The 20,147-nt window shown below is 29.7% G+C and overlaps 1 protein-coding gene across 4 annotated transcripts in view; it reads right to left on the bottom strand.

Moving 5' to 3' along the window:
- Positions 1–20,147, bottom strand: part of SREBP (Sterol regulatory element binding protein) — a 126,227-nt gene that overhangs the window by 17,480 nt on the left and 88,600 nt on the right. For all 4 annotated transcript variants that reach the window (XM_080162054.1, XM_080162055.1, XM_080162052.1 and 1 more), the window contains exons 30-31: positions 6,134–6,204; positions 2,354–2,524 (exon numbers count right to left, since the gene is read on the bottom strand). In XM_080162054.1, the coding sequence (XP_080018180.1) occupies positions 2,354–2,524; positions 6,134–6,204 (242 nt within the window). The remainder of the gene's footprint in view (positions 1–2,353; positions 2,525–6,133; positions 6,205–20,147) is intronic.

Raw genomic sequence — 20,147 nt, 5'->3', positions numbered from 1 at the left:
GTGTATCAGACCATTGTATTGAAAAATTGTAGCTTGAACTCTATTCATGATGTATTAATGATTACTAATCTTCTGTCTGTTTATAATTTTAATAAATTTTCTATATTATACCCATTCTCTAGAGGATGATGGAGTATGGGGAAGAATGACATGATGTGGCCTTAAATAATGCATGCAAATATCATGAAAAGTAGGCCTTCAATGTGTCGCAAAAAGTGCATCATTCTGGCGCCCCAGGTAAGGGGTTGCCAAATTTTTTTAACAATCTATATTTGAATTTCTTTTCAACTCCCTAGCAACTTCTGTTAAATTTTTACCAAAAAAACACATAGCCACTAAGGTAAGAGGTTGACAGTTTGTGTAATTATCTGGCCATTGAATTTTGCTTCTCAATATGAATCTTAGGGTGGTTTTATGCTATTTTCCAATGTATAGGGTTCTAGAGTCTAAGGTCACAGCCTCAAGTATTTGACCATGAAACACTACTCAGGCATCTCAGGTAAAAAATTAATAACTGCTTGTAATATCATTATTTATCAAATCACAAAGCAACTATATTATCCTAATGTTTTATTTTGACATCAAATACCCACATAGCATATTCCTTCAATGAAGAATGATATTTTAAACTATATTTTTTTAGTTTTGTTTTCCACATAATTTGTTGATGAATTCTTTTCTTAAACGATTGTTTTTGTGAAAAAGAAAACTCAAATATATGAAATTGTAATAACCAGAAAGTTTAGTAACAAGTAAAAATACCAACAAAATAAAGAGCAAGGAATAAACAAGTTCAACTTGATGGTTTAAAACATGTACTTTGTGGAAAGCTTTCAAATGATTATTGTACTTTAATCTAGAAGGAAAAATAATAGAATGTAATTTCAATACAAAGGCAAATAAACTTGATTTGAAAGATTATCATGAAAATAAATCATCCGTCATAATAACTAAAAAATAATACTTTGGATGTTTCCTGATAACAGGTTATCAGATGTACACAAAATGAATTTTTACATTTTAGGCCTAAAAAAACTTTTAATATTTTTATTGAAAGAAGTAAAAATGATTCTGTTTAGACAAGCTACTATAATGATGTGAAAGAGTCTAGTTATGGGTAGGTCAGGACATGGTGGTAGGGGGGGGGGGGGGGGGGTGTAAAGGCCTGAAGCAGTACCTCTGATTCTACACTATAATTTTCTCCAAATACAGAGCAAAAAAATCAAGAAGCTGAATCATGCAAAGATGGCTGGCCAGTTTAATATTTGGTTAAAATTCACTTTTGGCTAAAAGAATGCTATCTTGGCAAATTTCTCATTTTAAATTTTCCAAGTGTTATTTGATTTAATGTTAAGATAAAGTTAGTTCAAAATTTCTTAACTTTCAAAGTCATGTTATTTTCAGTAAAAGTAAAATTTTATCATAATGAAAAAAAAAAATAAAATTAGTTTCAGAGCAACTTTGCTCTCAAAATTATGAGTATGATTTTGAGCAGTAGAAACTTACACAAGCACAGACTTCCCAAACTTATGTTCAGATTTTAAATCTATCTTTATTTCAACTATACTATTATTATTTGCAGGTAATCATTTAACTATCTCACATTCAAAAAAACCTGTTTAATTAGCATAATCTACAAACAGTACAGCACTCTTGCATTAAAATTTTTTAATTGTAATTGTATAAAAATATGAATGGGTCTTTTGATTCTAATTCATTATCAAGTTAAATTTCTTTTGATTTTTATAGGTACATTGATTAATTAGTAATCTCTATTTTTGTCATGATACTAGAGTATTAAATTTTTGAAACATGTTTCCCTCCCAAAATCATATTTTGGGTATCAGTTTAAACTGACATGCAATCTACAAAATCATTATCAGGGTCTAGATATACTGTTAGGATTCATTTTTTAAAATTTTCATTCATTTATTTTGAAAAATTAGAACTACATACTACAGTGATTATTTTATGGATAAAAGGTAATTTTTATGATACTCTTTTCAATCTATGTTCAGATCAGCTGTTTAATAATTTTTCGCCATTAGTTATTTTTTTGCGATTTCTCATGGGTTAGTGACGGTATCCTCTCCCAAAAATAGCTATAAATCTTCCAAGGACCTATGAGAAGCTATACTGTAAAGAAGAACCATGTCAGTTAAGTAGTTAGCGAGATCCCTTGGTAGAAACAAACAGACAAACAAATCCAGTTCCTTTATTATAAGGGTAATATGTAAGATTTAGCTCTAGAGCATATCTGCTTAGCAAGGTAGCGATGCAGTGATGGAACAAACATTGAATATCCATCTGAACCCTGATATCTGAACAAGTGTAATTAAATATCATTATTTACCTGTCCTGGAGCCAAGGAGCAACCTCAGTGAGCCTGGCCAGAGACTGGATGTCCCGCTGGAAACCTTGCAGGTCAACCTGGCATCTGCCAGCAACTGTTCTACGGTCAGCCAGCAGGGAATCAGAGTTGTGCAGGGGAGAATCATCCACACATCTTTCAGCATCAAGATCACTGATTAACAAAAAAAATATTTCTAAGCTGAAAAAATATGCAAAAGTTTATTTAAAAATCTTGGACATTTGTGTCAACTCATTCAAGCAAGTGGCTAGACACTTGTTGCAGACAACCAACTCTGTCTGTATGTCATTAAAAATAAATTGTATTGTTTAATGGTCAAAACATCTCCATATCCTCAGACTAATTTTGCAAAGCTACTTTTAGGCCATGGCTCACTCATATCACCTTTTAGACATCCAGCAGACAGCAATAACAGGATTGAGTAATATAATTTTTTGTATTAAATGATATATATATAATAAAAAAAGCAAAATATTGCTAAAAGTTTAAAAACATTATATTTGAATTTTAAACATCCTTATACTAAAGTAACAGGATGTCTGTCTGTTTGTGTGTCTGTACCGAAGGATCTCGCTAACCGCTGAACCGATCGGGTTCTTCTTAACAGGGTAGTGTCTCACAGGTCCCGGGAAGGTTTATAACTATTTTAAGGGAGGGTACAACCACCCCTCCCAAGAGAAATCACAATAAATCGAAATTTTTTCCCCTCGATTAGAGACTCCTATGTAACATTGCAAAGTATCGTAGCAATTTGATAGAGACTCCTTCGCAACATTACAAGGTATCGTATTATTTTTATAAAACACCAAACATTTAAAGTGCCACTAGAGGCCTCTAGGGGCGTAGCCGCTAGTGTCTTTAAATAGAAAAGGATCAAATTCTTTTCATAAACATTTGTAGAACAAATACAAATCATTAATGAACAAGAATGACAACTTTCGCGAAAATAAAGATTAATAATTTACAAATCATTGATGGTTGTAAAACTGTTTTAACCAAATTTAAAATTATCTTTAAAAACTTTGAACAAAACACTTTCAATCCTAAAGAAATCCATTAAATTAAGACTTTCCAAATTGGTGAATCATTCTACCAATATGAAACAAATATGCTGTCCAAAGAAAAGGCCCAAATCAATTGAAGAAAAGCTTTGCACTCAATAATCACTTGTAAATTTTATTCTTAAACTTTATAAACAGGAAGAATTTTGTAAGAAAACCACGTGTTAAATCTATAAAATTGAAAATACAAAACTGTACAAAAAATTGAGCCATAATAAATGACATGTCACCCCAAGAAAGACAAAGGAATTTTGTGCAGTTATCTTAATTTAAAAATTCCGCACAATTTCTGTAAAAGTAAATAAAGGCCAGGCCCACCAATTTTTTGTTTCTTTTGAACTTTGTTGGTCAATTTTTGTAGATTTTAACATTTATTTTTATTTTAGCAAGATTTGATATGATAACATAGTAGGTTATTGTGTATCCTATAACTTGTGCGTACTAACTTTTTTTTAAAAGTTAAGAATATCCTTATGGATTGCCTTCGACAAAATTGTATTTGTAAAAAAATTAACCATTAACAATGGGTATAGTCCCTTTCGTGGCCCTTGAGGGGCGTTTCGACGTATTTACACACTAGCTTTTACCCTATTTCTAGGCTCTTAGGGGGGCTTTAACCATGCGGGACCAATTGCCTAACCCTGCGGGGCAATCACCTAACCTAACCTAAACTAAAATAATCTACTAAAAGCTTCTGTGAAAATACGACGAAACGCTTCTAAAGAGGGACTATACCCGAATATTTTTATGCAGTGTATTCTGAAGGACTTTCTTCGACAAATTTGTTTGCCCTTCATTAGAGGCTTGTCTTATTTTTGATTTCTCACAACAAATTGTTATGTTAGGGCTTTACCACGTGGCTTTTCATTTACATTAATAATGTTGTAATTTAAAATCTTTTAAGTGACTTTTTTTTAAAAAGCACAGATTACAAGAAAAAAGTGTTAAGTTAGCATTTTTTAAAGTCAGATATCCTATATCAATATCAAAGTAGTAGGTAGTATGTGAGTGTGCATTGTCTTTAAAGGTGAATGAGTCTTTTTAATCTGAAATAAAAGGCCTTTTTATATGTCTAAAATTTAACAAAAACAAGGATGACAACATCCATAAAAGCGAAGCACTGAAACGGTAGGACAAACGGACATGAACACTTATATAGTGTCAGAACTGAATAATCAGAATATAAATGTGTAAGAGTTGAAGCATAATTGTAAGTAAATTTGTTGAAAAATTGCTTTATACAGGATAATGTTTACGGACATACTTACATATTTAGGACTTGATTATAGAGTTGCTTCGCTTATAACATTATACTTTGTTGTCCCAGGAATCAATATACCAAAAATCAGATCAATCGGATGATTAGATCACATAAAAATTTGTTGTTAAAAAAGTAAAAAAATCAACATGTTTAAAATGGACGTACAGACATTTTGGTAATGATTATAGAGTTGCTACGCTATCTAAATCGTACCTAACTACTAAAGGAATCACCATGCAAAATTTGAAATCGATAGGACAATTCTAACATGCATAAATTAACGAAAAAAGCTATCCGTTACGGACGTACGGACGGACCGACCCTAATTATAGAAAAGCTTCGCTTTTAAAAAATGTACTATCAAAGTAGAGGAAAACGAACATTGGTTCTATTACGCGCGGCAAAAGAGATGTCCTGACAACAACTTTTTAGTTTTCTTTTCCCTTTCTAATTCTTATGGTCAAAAATACAAATATTGTACAGTTTTCCTTTCTTTTGTATTTTTTAATAAAACTCTAGAAAATTGGCGGCATAGCCGCCAAACATGAATTGTTATTCAAAATTAATACATTGCTTTGCTACATATACAAAAGAAAATATAGTCCAAAGGGGGGAGGCGGATGTGCTACTTTTTAAAACCAAAAGTAAAACGTGCATGATCTCAGCCCATAAAAGAGTTACAACTCTAAAATTCTGCACAGCAGTTGCTTTTGTGGTGAACAATCTGGAACTGTGAAGAAACAACCGCAGTTTCCCGCCGAATTGTTTTGCCTTTTCTCGCCATAATAGACAATTTTCAATCATCTGAGATAAACTTATTTTTCATAAAAATAAAGATTTTACACTTGCAATTTTTTTTAATAAACAAGTGTCACGTGAAAATATAAGAGAAGTTTTTATGAAAAAGAAGATCAGATGATTGAAAATTGTCTAATTTGGCGAAAAAAGGCAAATAAATTCGGCGATAAACAGCGGTTTTTGGCGGAAGCGGCGGTTCCGCCGCCGTTTCTTCACAGTTCCATATTGTTCTCCACAAAAGCAACTGCTGTGCAGAATTTTAGAGTTATAACTCTTTTATGGGCTGAGATCATGCACGTTTTACTTTTGGTTTCAAAAAGTGGCACATCCGCCTCCCCCCAAAGTTAAAGGACAACCAAGCATTAAAATTTAGATACTGTATATTAAAGGTAGTGGCAACGTGCATTTTATGTCTATAGCCTGAAACCAACTGTAGGCTACAAAACCCTTGCCTCAACAACTTTGCATAAGAAATCAGTTATCATTTTTAAAGGCATCAATATTCCCTAAATATAACGCGCCCAACATAGTGACAGAAGATAGAAATTAAAACGTCTTTCATACGGGACAGCAGTTAGCAATATCTAAGTTTAATATATCCTAAGTTTTTTTCTAAGTTTCGGATAAGAAAACTTTTATTACCTTGAGTTGGCCTGTTGCCAGATGGCAGTCCTTGCCTGCAGAAGCCAGTCCAATCCAAGTACCAACAAGTTCTAAATAAACAAAAAAACATACACAGTGCAAATTAAAATTTGATAACAAAATGAATAATTCTATACATCCTATTCAAACAATGGCAAACTTAATGAAAAAAAATTGTAATTGCTACTTGCAAAAAAAAAGTGGAAAAATGTTAATAAAATAAAGACTTTTAGTTATTACATAAAGAACAGTGGCTAATTGTAAAAAAAATACGTATTATCTTTTTTAACCGATTTTTAATAATTCTTCATTTAAACTTCAAGAAACTTCTTCATCTGACATTTTAAAGGATTTATTTTAGATAATCAAAATCTTGAGACTTAAGAGCAATAAAGATGAATAGATATATAGAAGTAGGCCAATGACACTTAATCAATCTTACACCAAATTTATTTGATATTTGTAATTACACGGGGGGAAAAGAGTTGTTGATTAATTAGAGCGCCAATGTCCTCTCTGACAAAATAAGCATCAGAACTACATACTAGGCTATACCAGTTGGAAAGAATTTTAATGCATATAATAGATTTGAAATCTGCATAAAATTTTAAGGATTTTTTAAGGATTTTTTTTTTATAATTCTTTATCTAAAAGCGCAAATACAATTTAAATTAATTAATTTTGACATCTGTGATTGGTGGGTTGAAAACAATCTGCGCTCTGATTGGAGAAGCTTAAGTTTCGTACATCATTCAACCAATTAGAGCTCAGGTAGTTTCCAATCCACCTATCCTATTGGTCAAAATTAATTAACTTAAATTATATTTGCGCTTTTATATAAAGAATTATATAAAAAAACGAATTTTATATAAAAAATCCTTAAAATTTTATGCAGATTTCAAATCTATTACATACATTAAAATTCTTTCCAACTTATATAGCTTACTACATTCATATAAATTCAATTTTGGAAGATTTTTTTTCTGTGTGTGATGATTGACAGACAACTTATACACAATCATCCTATTGATAAGGATTTTAATTGTGCACAAGCCATCCAATTATGGCTGGCTTTGTCCTTGTTCTTCGTTTAATTTAATGTAGATATTCTTTTTACAATATTGGAATAAATCGAATAGTACTTTTTAAAAAAACGTAAAATGGCTGTTTTACGCTTGAACATTTTTAAAGCAGAAAAACAACCAAAAATAAATGTGCAAAAAGGGTTTTTTATGCATGTTTTTTTCTGAATAGGTTTTATCATTTTGTAGGCCTTTTGTTGAGCTCATTTAAATTATGTGCAAAAGTAGTCAGTTTGACCAACATTTAGGCTACTGGAGCTAAAAATATAAAAAAAAACAATAAAGTAATAAACCAATCATTTAAATATGTACTTTTAATTTTAAAAACTAGCTAGTAAATAATTTAGATATCAGTTTTGTTTTCGTGCAGTAGGTATACAATATACATTATTAATAATTCAGCGATGATTTTCAAAAATAAATTAACATGATTCTGTTAACCTTTCTATTAACCAATGACGATTTTGATTTGATAAGATGATTATTACCAGCATTGGGATGCAATGCAGATACACTGCATTGATTTTCACCATGCAATGCAACTACAATGCACCACAAGGATGGGTAGAAGCAAAGTTGCTAACATATACTTTGAGTTCTGTAATTTCTTTTCTCGTATTCATTCGAATCCGGTGGATAGGAACCGGTTCTCATCCATACGAAAAAAACGATGTCTAGCATCGTATTATATCCAGCTTTCTACGAATATAAAAATGTACAATCATAAGATTAAAACCAGGTTTTTTAGCTTGTGCCTTCGGCACCTCGGGGCTAAAAAAACTAGTTTTAATCTCATAATTGTACTTTCTATATCCGCGGAAAGCCGTTTTTAATACGATGCGAGAAATAACTATTATTTTAATCACTATAGAATTATGGAAGGTGTTTTTTTTATAAGCTTTAGTTTAATTTTCATAACTATTATTTTACGTATATTTTAATTAATCGTGATATGTCTATTAGATTAAATATGGATAGCAGATTGTTCTACATTAATTTTAAAATAAAAAAATTGGACAAAGTAAATTATTTTAGCCATGAAGTTTCTAAAAAGTTAAGAAACAAATATTTCATGACCTTAGCGTCAATCTTATCATATGCAAATTAAAAGAAATTCTTACTACAAGGTGAAATTTATCCAGCCAAATAATTTTAATTTCGCAACAAAAGCGAGCATAAAGCAACAAGGACAAATATGCCCGTATGAAGTTTAGTAATAACAAAAATAACATTTTTAAAAGTAAATATAAAATATCAATTTGGTGAATGGTATGTACTGAGAATATCATAGGAATCTTAAGTAATAATTTTGCGGCTATACTAGTTTTAATAAAAGCTGTACCATAGACGTCCAAGGGGGGGGGGGGTAAACTAGATTTACCCCTGCCAAAAGATTTCAGGGGGGGTAATTACCCCCCCCAAGCAAATTTTACCCCCGGGGTAAAAATTTTGGGGGGGATAAAAAAAATTTGCGGCGCGCTTCGCGCGCCATTTTACCCCCACCAAAAGCGAATTACCCCCCCGTTAAAAAATGTTTACCCCCCCCCAAAAAAAAAAGCTTGGACGCCCCTGAGCTATACTACAAAAAAAACAAGCAGCTGAACTTGAAAGTTTCACATTAAGATAAAATCATAAAGAAACCAAATGATTTAGGGAAAATAATCCTTATAAAGCTGCTACGCTTCTTAAAATACTTAAATTTCTTTCTAAAAATTTTATAACTTTATGCTTAACGAATTTTATTATTTTTTTTTCTCCACACATGGTAGAATAAATGCTAGTCAAAATTCAGAAAATTGCGCAATTTTTGTTGAATATTTAGTAGAATAATCAATTATAAGTAGCGCAGCTATTCCAGCTAATAACACAATTTGCATATCTACTAACTATTTTTATATGTCCTTTAAACCCCATCAACAAATAAGAAATATCCAACTTTTTAAGAATCTTTTTTTTGCACACTTTTACAAACTACTAAAATTTAGCATTTCTTAGAAAATTTCATAAAAAGGTACAGAAAAATAACAAGGACAATACTTTCCATACAACATAAAAGCAGCCATACAGCTGGTTAGGATAAATCTTACCCAATTTTTAATAAGACGTATAAACTAAGATAAATCTTATGAAAAAAACAGCTATGAGGCGGCTTAACTAAAAATCTTATTAAAATGCTTTTATTAACAGGAATATCCACATAGGATATATATCTTTGAGATCTGCCGAGTAATCTTTGATATGTCACAATGTTAACACGGATGGACAGCTGCTCTAATTATAGAGTAGCGGCGCTACTAAAATTTTAATCTAAAGTAAACTGTGGATTTAGCAAGAAAAACATTTTTCGGCCACTTTTTCTTCCCTAGAAACATGGACAGCAAAATCAAAAGAAACAAAAAAAACATGTGAATCTATTAACCTTGTATAAAAATTGTACAAAAATGGTTTTACGTAAAAAAAAATATATTTGTGTTTCTATGGAGTATTTTGTTTGCAGACTTGAGTTTTTGATAAACTTTAATAAATTAACAATAAAGTTACTCAATAAAATAAGAGCAAAATTATCTTTGAAAAGTGCTTTATTTAACCAAACGCTAATCATATCTAGTATTAAGAAACAAAAGTAAAAGGTACTATAAAATAAGCAAAGGAACCTAATTATGAATAAATTTAAAATAATGTTAAAAGCCAAGAACTTAAATTCTTATATTTCCTTCAAAGAAACTTGCAGAACTTCAGATAGCATCACATCTCACTGTGCAAAAAAAAACTTCACAAAAAGAGGCAATGTCTTTGCCTGTAAAAGAGTGTGGGTAAAGAGGAAGGGAACTGGGTGGAGTTAAGGTCAGGTAAATTGACCCATAGCGCAAAGCAAAGCAGTGACAAATTCATTCATGTAACACCAGGGCCGAGGAAGGGAGGTAACATTGGAGGATAAATAATTCACATCCTATTCTTTCACTATATATCAACTAGCATACCAAACACAGAATTAATATTAAGGGGGTGTTTTTTTGTCCATTGGCTTATACCCGTGTAACAGCCACCCACTTTGCAAAACAAAGCATGTGTGGTAATATCACTCATGGAGTGCAAAAATCTATCCCCCCCCCCCGCCTCTAAAGTATTTTTTAAGAAAACATTTTCATGATATTTCTTTTAGGTTATTTAATTCATAGGAATCAAGGCCCTAATGATAGAGTTTTTTTTTAACAAAAAAAGAACTATGATTTGTATATAAATGTTATGCACTAAGCCGAAAGAGGAATTATGTACTTAAAATTTGATTTTACTAAAAAAATTACAATACAAAGTTAAAAATATGTTTGTAGAGTAAAGAAATAAAAAGACTCAAACTACAATTTCCAGTTTAGCAAATAATCACATTTCATTCAAAATCCATCAATAAATTGAGTACAGAAATTTTCTTTTTAAACTTTTTCAGAGTGGACTAAGCTAGATGGCTGTAAAATTGAAAAAATAAATGACCTAGTTAAAAAGTAGCTACGCTATTAAAAAAGAAATTGAAATTGATACATCAAACTACTCAAAAAAAAAGGATGCAATCAAAGTCAAATTGATCCATTAAAATTACAGCACATTATTAAGCCGCTAAAGACTCATTTTTTTGTTGTGATTTTATAAAATTTAAGGACCTAGGAATTTATGATAGTTTTAGAGTCTTCAATCACTTGCGCAAATTATTACATTTACAAAGTGATTCATATTAGAATTTTATTACATGAACAAATAAATAAGAATGATGGTTCATAATGAGACCGTAGCAAAGGCAAAGAACAAGTGAAGACGCAGATTGTGCTGTTGTTTGTATAATTATACGGTTCTGACGATTTGATAATGTGATATTTCTGCGGAAATGGTGGCACACCAAGTTTAAGGTTAAGAAATCCCACCCAGGATAATTGTCTTAAATTATTGGGTGGAAAGTATTTTTTAGTTACCAAGAATTACTTCATTTTTAAACCCATAGTTTTTTTTTCAAAAGTGTTTTTGTATTAAAAAGCTACTATATAACTTGAATATTTCTCTTTCATTGTGTTCACAACAATCATGTTGACAAATACTCAGCTGATAATTAAGATAAACGGCTGAATATTTTTTGTGAAAATTATGAGAACATAAAACATCAAAGTTATAATTGATTTTGTTTTTATTAAAAATATAAATGTTTAGGTATCAGTGTGGTAATTAACCTCGCGGCGTCACTATTGGACATTATTGTCCGTCTTGTTTGAATCACTTGAATGATCAGAAAGACATAAAACAATTCCCCCCAAAAGTTTGTTTTTGACAATCTTAGGAATATTTAAAATCTAACATTTATCCTATTTACAAAAGCAGCAGAGGCTCAAGAGGCTACCTTCATATAAGTATTAGGTATGAAGTGAAATTAAATAAAATTTGAATGCTATTGAAATAAAACGTGTCAATTTATTCAAGGAAGTTTTCAAACCAACGGAAGCGATTGAAACCCTTTAGGGACGAAACTAACATAATCTAAATTTAATAAGTAGCAAGAACGAATACAATGAGTTTAGATTGTAAAAAGTAAACAAACTAATCCTTTGTATTTGATAACTTGCTAAATATGACAAATTTAGGCTATATGATTTAAAGATTTACGTTTTTAGGATGGTTTAAGGCTGTTTTCTGTTTTTCTACACTGAGACAAAAAAAAACTGCTAGATGCTAGGGGCGCAGCCGCTAGTAGTATTATAAAATAAGATTTAATTCTTCCCCAGAGGGTTAATTTTGATCTCTGACTGAAGATTGAATTTAAATTTCTCACAGTGAATACTCCCACAAATTAACAGTACACACACACACACACACACACACACACACACACACACATGCTATTGATCGATCATTTATTCATTTTAATTAAAATTTGAATTAAATGTGGCGTATTTGAATAGACAATTGGACTATATTAACTGTGACTGCTAAGTAATATGTAATAGAATAATAAAAATTTGGTAATAAATGGTTAAAAACCATCTTGGGAAGGTTCCCTAGGATACAAAACTAACCGTTAAAGTGGTTGGCGAGATCTCACTGGACTGTCCATGAAATATTGCAATTTAATTAAATCAACATGAAGTAAAGCAAATATTTCAAATTTTATAATTTTAAAGAGAAAAAAATTGGAACAAAAAAATTTGTAGTGCAAAATTTTGTAAACTTTCTACTTTGTAACAAGAATAAATATTTTCAACATCAATTATCAAACGAATTAAATTTGAATAAAGCAGATGTTGTTAAGCATGCGCTAATTGAGACCGTAGAAAATCTATAGAAGCCATTTGAGAAGCATAACTCATATAGCAGCTGAGTAAATGTAATATTTTTCATATTAAATGGGACCGACCGAAGGACAAAGTAAAATATGGTCTCGAGAAATGCTTCGGCTTTAAACAAAGTTTAATTCAATTTTTGGTCCAAATTTTATTATCATTGTATATTAATTTATATTGAAGAGAACTTTATAATACTTCATGGACTATTTTGACATTAAGAGCTGCTAAATTATTCAAAGGCTGCATGCGAATTCGGTTATAAAAAGATTTCTTAATGTCACTAAATCGATATTATCAGATTTTCAAAAATAGTTTTCATAAGAATTATCTGAATATGAAATAAAGATTTTTAAATAAAAAAAGTTTTATGAAGAATCAACAAGCCAAAACAGCAGTAAATTATAATACATCATTACTAGACAAAATCTTTTAGAAAAATGTACATAAAGTTTATGAAAGTTAAGCAAAGAAGGTGTATCAACTTTTTTTTTTATAGCTAGCCGGTTCTTTTAGTAAGTAGTAGATGTAAAATTTTCCATAGAATTCAGATATGCAATCGGTTTTTTTGTAGACCTCTTATTTTTTAAGTAATTTAAGTTTTTTAAAAAAATAATTAAGTCGGTTTTAAGGTACTAAAACGCAACAAAATAAAAGAAGAAAATGGCCAGTAAGAACAAAAATAGTAAGATCTTTAATTTGACACCTTACTTTTAAAATTCTGTTGAGTATCTATTGAAAAAATCTATTTTTTTAACCTCGGTTTAATAAAAACTTTAGACCTAAATATTTTCTCAAACAGACATAAAAACATGGGTTCATATATACCTTTAGAATCAGAAAAATATTACGAATCCTTTGTAAGCAAAATTGAAAAAAAGTAAAAAAATAAAAAATTAAACAAATGGCCAATTGTATTTTTTGTTCAGGCAACACTATCGTCTTCCCTTTTTTACCCCCTCTTTACCCCCTTCCCATTTTTATACTCAATTCAAGAATTAAGACGTTGCCTGTACAATATAATATGATATTTTCATATAATTCCTTTTATTGTAGTTTAAATACTATATTGTAAACTTTTTTTTTCAATTTTGCTTACAATGAATTCGTAATATTTTTCTGATTCTAAAGGTATATATGAACCCATATTTTTTCATCTGTGAAATAATAAAATTAAGTTCAAAGTTTTTATTCTCGTGGGTTTAAAAAAATCGATTTTTTCAATAATTACCTGACAGAATTGAAAAAGTAAGGTGTCAAATTAAAGATCTTACTATTTTTGTTCATAATGGCCATTTTCTTTCTTTTTTTTGTTGCATTTTAGTACCTTAAAATCGACTTAATTTAAAAAAAAAAACTTAAATTACTTAAAAAATAAGAGGTCTACAAAAAAACCTATTGCATATCTAAATTCTATGAAAAATTTTACATCTACTACTTACTAAAAGAACCGGCTAGCTATAAAAAAAAAGTTGATACACCTTCTTTAGCAGGTATCATCAATAAAAAAACTGCATATATCATTTTAGTTTGGTAGTTAATTTAACTATTATTTTATTTAATATTAAAAATATGCCAACAAACAAGGATCAATCTAGTTATATGTATATGATAAACGCGGTGACGTATCGACTAATAATGGATATAGAGTAGCTGCGCTACTAAAAAAAGTAGCGAGAAAGATATTGCATGACCAAGGTTCTAGTAGGCAGTGTAGCAATACCCTGTTAAATAAAGAGGTATCAAGTTGACAAATAATTCAAATAGTTTAAGTCGACAATTGTGAGGGGGGATCTCTAAAGGATCTAAACCTGCAAGATACTGTACATAAGGGAAAGTAAACCTGCGAGGCACTTTTAACCTTTGCTTAACCTAACCTAAATTTTAAAAAAGCATTAAAAACAAGTTCTTTATTTGTCCTGATGCTTTAAGAGATAACCCGCCTTGAAGGATGTTAATTATAGAGCTTAATGGCCTGAAATTTATTTATGAATAATGTTAATATGTTGATAAAATTACAGCACTAACATTTTATAGGATTAATACAAAATTGGTACCTTCATCCTACTTTACTTCCACAATGCTACGTTTTTCTTTTTTAAACATTACAACAATTTTAGAAAGTTATACATAAAATTATAATATTTATAGATTTTTTCATAAATTGATTGTGCTTGGACTATAAATAAATCTTCATTATTTTGGTAGTTAGAAATAAATATTAGAAGGTTAAAGGGGTGAAGATCAAAGTGAAAGCGTTAAAGTTAATTGAATCTTCCCAACAAACTGTCTTTGGTAGCTTAACATTGTTAAGGAGACAGCAAAATAAAAATAAAAATTTTGAAAAAATCTCTTAAAGGAGAATTGTTTGTCATAATTGGGAGGAAGTTTATTTTGCTGTCTTATCCCTGTTGGTTATACAAATTATTTGAAAGTATAACTGCCCTCGTGCCTGAGCCAACACACACAAAAAGTCAAGTATTACGCCTGCCTTTCCAGGAATCACAAATTGAAAATTACCAGTTAAGAATTATTTAGCTAGTACTGCTGCAGAAAAATCGTGTGGATTCACTTCCGCATATTTTTATATTTTTACATTCGCAAGATATTTTATTTTCGCAAGGACACAATGGCAATTCAATAAAACTTGGGCTTTAAATTGTCTTTGCGAAGCACATTAAAAGAGAAATTTTATGCCTTTATATAAAGTTTGTGAGTTTTTTTTATATGTTCGATCATGTATATAGTGATAACTCTGTGAAAAAAAAGCTTACAAAACAGATCATTTCGACCTAAGATACTAAAATAGCTTATTTACAAGCCCAATTAATCAGTTTAGAAATATTTTTCTATTTGATGGGAAATCATTGAAAAGGTATATATAAACTGATTACCTACTTGGGCTAGTAAATAAGCTATTTTAGTATCTTTTGTTGAAAAAGATCTGTTTTGTAAGCATTATTTACAGAATTATGGATGCATACATGATCTAACATATAAAAAAAAAACTTATAGACTGAAGATAATAACGTGATACATATGTGGAATTGTAAGCACACCGCGAAAAATGAAGAAAATAAATTCTTAAGAAATCCTTTGCTAAAAAATTTCATTGGAATAGTAAAATAAAATTCCATCGCGTGAATTGAAGACACATGCTATTGAGACATAAGAAAATGTTTTCTTAAAAGTAAATCGCAAATGGCCATACTCATACATAAAGGTTGAAGAAATTATACTAAAAGTAATAAACCGCTAACTTAAACAAATTTAGTTTGAATGAAAACATAAGCCTTTAGAAATATGAAAAAAGAAGCTGTCCTTATAACATAAAAGGAATATAAATTAAATTGATATTATATGATATGATATATTTTTTTTACAATACTCCACAAAAAAAAGTTACCAACACAAAATCCACCCGCAAATGAATTTTATTTCCGTTCCTGTTGACAATTCTAGGCCATATTCTAGGACATGAAAAAAAAGAGAAAAACATGAAATTAACTGAAGTTTTCTATAAAACTTGTCTTCGTTTAAGAATGTGTATATTGTGTGTCCTTAAAAATTCACAAGAAATCAGCTTTGAACACAGACATTGATATGTATTAAAAAAAACAAAGGCATTTTTGTCCAATTTTTTTTTTTTGATGAATAAGTTAAACAAGGAGTCTTGTTTTTATTATATATAGACCTTTACATACTTAACATTTGATTTTTTGAGAGTTATAAAAAAGTACATGCATAATTCGCAAATGAAAGTTCACTTTGGATTTTATATGCCATCCTATATAATAAACTAGCGGTTACGCCTCTAGAATCTAGGAGGGACCTATGTGAAGATTCCTAAAATAGAATTAGTTATAGAAATCTTGAGCTACAACAAAAAACTTACTACTTTTTATTATAGGATAAGCTGGAAACACGAAAAATAGCTAAGTAAAATTTAGGTAGGTATCGTCAATAAATTATATGGTGTGATATTTTCATTAGGTGACTTTTAGTTTTAATGGCTTTAAATTGAAGACTTTTATTAATTTTAATCGATTTAGTTCATTAAGCTGAGTGTTTAAAAGTTTCAACTATTAATTGTAATCTACAAAAGGGATAATTTTGTCTCTCGTCATTGGGGATCATAGGCTATTTTCTTATCCCTTTGATAATTAAATCCCAAATCCACGAACAACTTAATATAAAAAACGCATTTGAAATTAATCTGATATATTTCTTTAGTTTTGAGGAAATGTTACGTAATTAAAGTATAAACAAAACATATAGTATCCAAGTACATTAAAACCAGGGCCGGGATGAGATATTGGACTGTAAATTAGAATGCTATCTTTTATATACAAGTTATTTTATTTGTTGGCTCAAACTAGTGGGTACTTTAAGCACCCCGACGAAGGGGTTAGACATAAAAACAAACTAACCCTCCATATTTTCAATTTATTTAAAAAATAAGGAGAGGAGACACTTTTTACATCTGATTAATAAAATAAGGTTATTATTTTATTTGTTAAAATTTTAAAAACTAAGAAAATATCTATATAATATGAAAGTTTGAAACTTAAAAGCAATAAAATAATAAAAACAGAACCGTAATGCGTATATATATGTGGTAAATATCATTACAGTTTTTGCTAATTTTAAGGTCTAGCCACAAAAATAAAAGAAAACATAAATACTAAATAGCCATTTCCTGTAGTTACATAGCAGAAATTATGAAATATAATTAGCTTAACCTCATTATCGTAACAAGAAAAATAAATTACATGGGTGCGAAGCCAAAAAAATCAATGAAAAAGAAAAACAAAAAATCTTTTTTTATCCAAAGTTGTGATTAAAAATATCATAAAAATGTGTATTTTAGAGAAAGCCCTAGCATTAGAAAACCGGCGGTTAAGGTAATAAAATTAGGTTTGAGTAATGTAGGAAAAAGGGGCAAAAAGGAGTGTTTTAGTAGAATAGTAAAAGTAAATGCCAACCTCTATTACCACTTTTTTACTGCCACCTTTTTAAGGCGTTTATGCAAAAAAGAAAATCAAACATATTTTTAAAAAGAATGAAAAACCTCCACGCAAAAAGACTTTTGATGTTATAAGATAAGCAGTCATAAAAAAGGAAAATTATTGAAATACTTATAGATATAAAATATTTAGTTTTGTGTTTATTTAAATCTTGAAGAAGAGTTTTTTTGAATATGTCTATACTTAGTAATTTTATAGAAACAGCGTTTTTTTTTGTGTTGACTGGTGCTCCGTGTATTTTTGTGGTAACTTGCAAGATTTCTAAAGATTTATGATCCATACTTAAACTTTAGACGTGCATTTGCTTACGCATATTTTCACATCTGCATAATGTTTAGGTTCGCAAAAAAGACACAATATTAAAGAGTTTTTTTATATAAGCATAGAGGAATTGACACAAGTTTGTGCTGCTGTAATAATATTCAGTTGTTGTTATATATTGTGATAAATTTGCGGAAGTGAATTCACACCTGAAACTTAACTAAAGCTTGATTATACAAAAAAAAATGGTTCCAATAAAATTACATCCTTACGGGATTCCACTCAATAATTGCTTGTTCAAAGACCTAACCAAAGAAAGATCCGTAATATAACTCAACCTAGACGCTTATAAGAACCTTGCTAATGTAATTTGTCTAAACCTAACTATCTAAAGGCTATAATTCTGAATATACATATAATAAGTATCTTGTAGTTTTACATTTAGCAATCTATACATTTCATAATTTTCTTTAGTGTTAACTTTCATGATTTAAAGAAAGACAGACGGAAGAGCATAGAGGTAGTTATAGAGTAGCTGCTCTATAGAAAATTTGAAAAGGGTTTAAAATGCCTTATAAGATTCACTAAGCTTAAATTGATGAGTAGAAATAAGTTGATTATGAGAGAGAACAATCAACGGAAACAATCATAGCTGCGCTAATTATTTCAGCTTTAAAAGTGAACATTATTTTGGGTTAAATAAACTTGAAAATTAGCAAGAACTTCTTATTGTAATATTACTTCAATTCGCATATGGAGACCAAATTAAAAAAAATAGATACCTATTTAAGGATATTATATATAAAGTGAGGGCCAGGAGAGTCCCTAAAGGATAGTAATCAAGAGATAGCGTGTCTTTAAAATTATTAGTTTTATCAGAAATTCCGTATCTTTAATTTAAAACTATTCAAATTATATAACAATAAGTTTCTAATGCCATAGAAAAATAAATATCGTAATTATCTGATACTAACTATTAGACAATTTGGCTCAATACCAGCTGAGTATCCACAAATTCCCCAATAGTAGCTGAGTATCCACGCATATTTCCCAAGAGTAGTTGAATATCCACACTTTTTCCCTATGGCAGTTGAATATCCACAATAGTTTTCTATTGGTATTTTCATTATATCCTTTCATAATGCTGATTCCCATGACAATAAAGCATATTAATGCAAGCAATTCACACCTATCATATAACTTTAATACAGATTTAGGAACCAAATATTGAAAATCCATAAAAGCGAAGCTCTGAAATGAAAGGACAAACTAACATTAACAGGATAATAATGCATAAGTCTATATAAAATTATTGTAATTATAGTAAATTTGTTGAAAATTTGCTTAAGTATATGCTACTGTTTAAGGACATACGAACATTTTTAGGACTTGATTATTGTACCTTATCATAATAAGAATCAGTATTCCATAAATTAGATATCCTCAAACTTATAAATAATAAATACCATTTAGATATAAATCAATCCACGTATGTTTTTGTCTTGAATTTAAGTTGTACAAAGAAGCCGAAAAATCTCCACCCACTTATTGCACCTTGAACTTTAAAACAAGGATGACAAAATCATTAAAAGCGTAGTTGGGCATACAATAATCAATTTGATTTGTTGGTAATTACGTTCTTTATAATGTGCATTACAGGAATCATAACGCCAAGTTTAAAATCGACGGACGGACAGACGCAGAGACCCTTATTTTTTAAAATGATCAATCTACAGGGCTAATAATCCAATATTTTTTTGGACCAAAAATCCCTAAAGTCACGATTTTATAGAGTTGATATAAATTCGTAGCAATGTAGAAAAACTTTGCTTTCATTTATTACATTATATGAAAAAAATTGTTAAAAAGGTTAAAAAGCAACATGTTTAAAATTGACCTACGGACTTTCTATTATAGAGTTGCTACGCTTCCTAAATCGTACCTTTTGTATTAAATCGATAGGACAATTCTAACATGTATAAATTAACAAAAAAGCTAACCAAAATAATTGTTTAAAAACTTTTTTCCCCCAATTGGTAGTTAAATATCCACACATTTTCCCAATGGTAGCTGAGTATCCAAAAATGACCCCAATAGTAGCTGAATATCCACGTGGATACTCAGCTGGAATTGAGCCGACAATTTTATTAGAATTTAAGTAGAATATATATATAAAATTTTATGAAAAATAACCAAAGCTTTAAAAAAAACACCTCTCACAGTCTTTGAAAATAACCTCAAAGACACTTTAAATTTTGATGGATATAGGTTTGGGCACAATGTGCTAATTTTTGTTTTGATTCAGCTATCTTGATTTTCTGTTATG

The sequence above is a fragment of the Acartia tonsa genome, chromosome 5, assembly GCF_053477335.1.
Source record: "Acartia tonsa isolate MP-2025a chromosome 5, ASM5347733v1, whole genome shotgun sequence".
In the NCBI taxonomy this organism is placed as follows: domain Eukaryota; kingdom Metazoa; phylum Arthropoda; class Copepoda; order Calanoida; family Acartiidae; genus Acartia; species Acartia tonsa.
The sequence above is the reverse complement of the archived record's forward strand: the minus strand, read 5'-3'. Positions and strand labels throughout refer to the sequence as shown.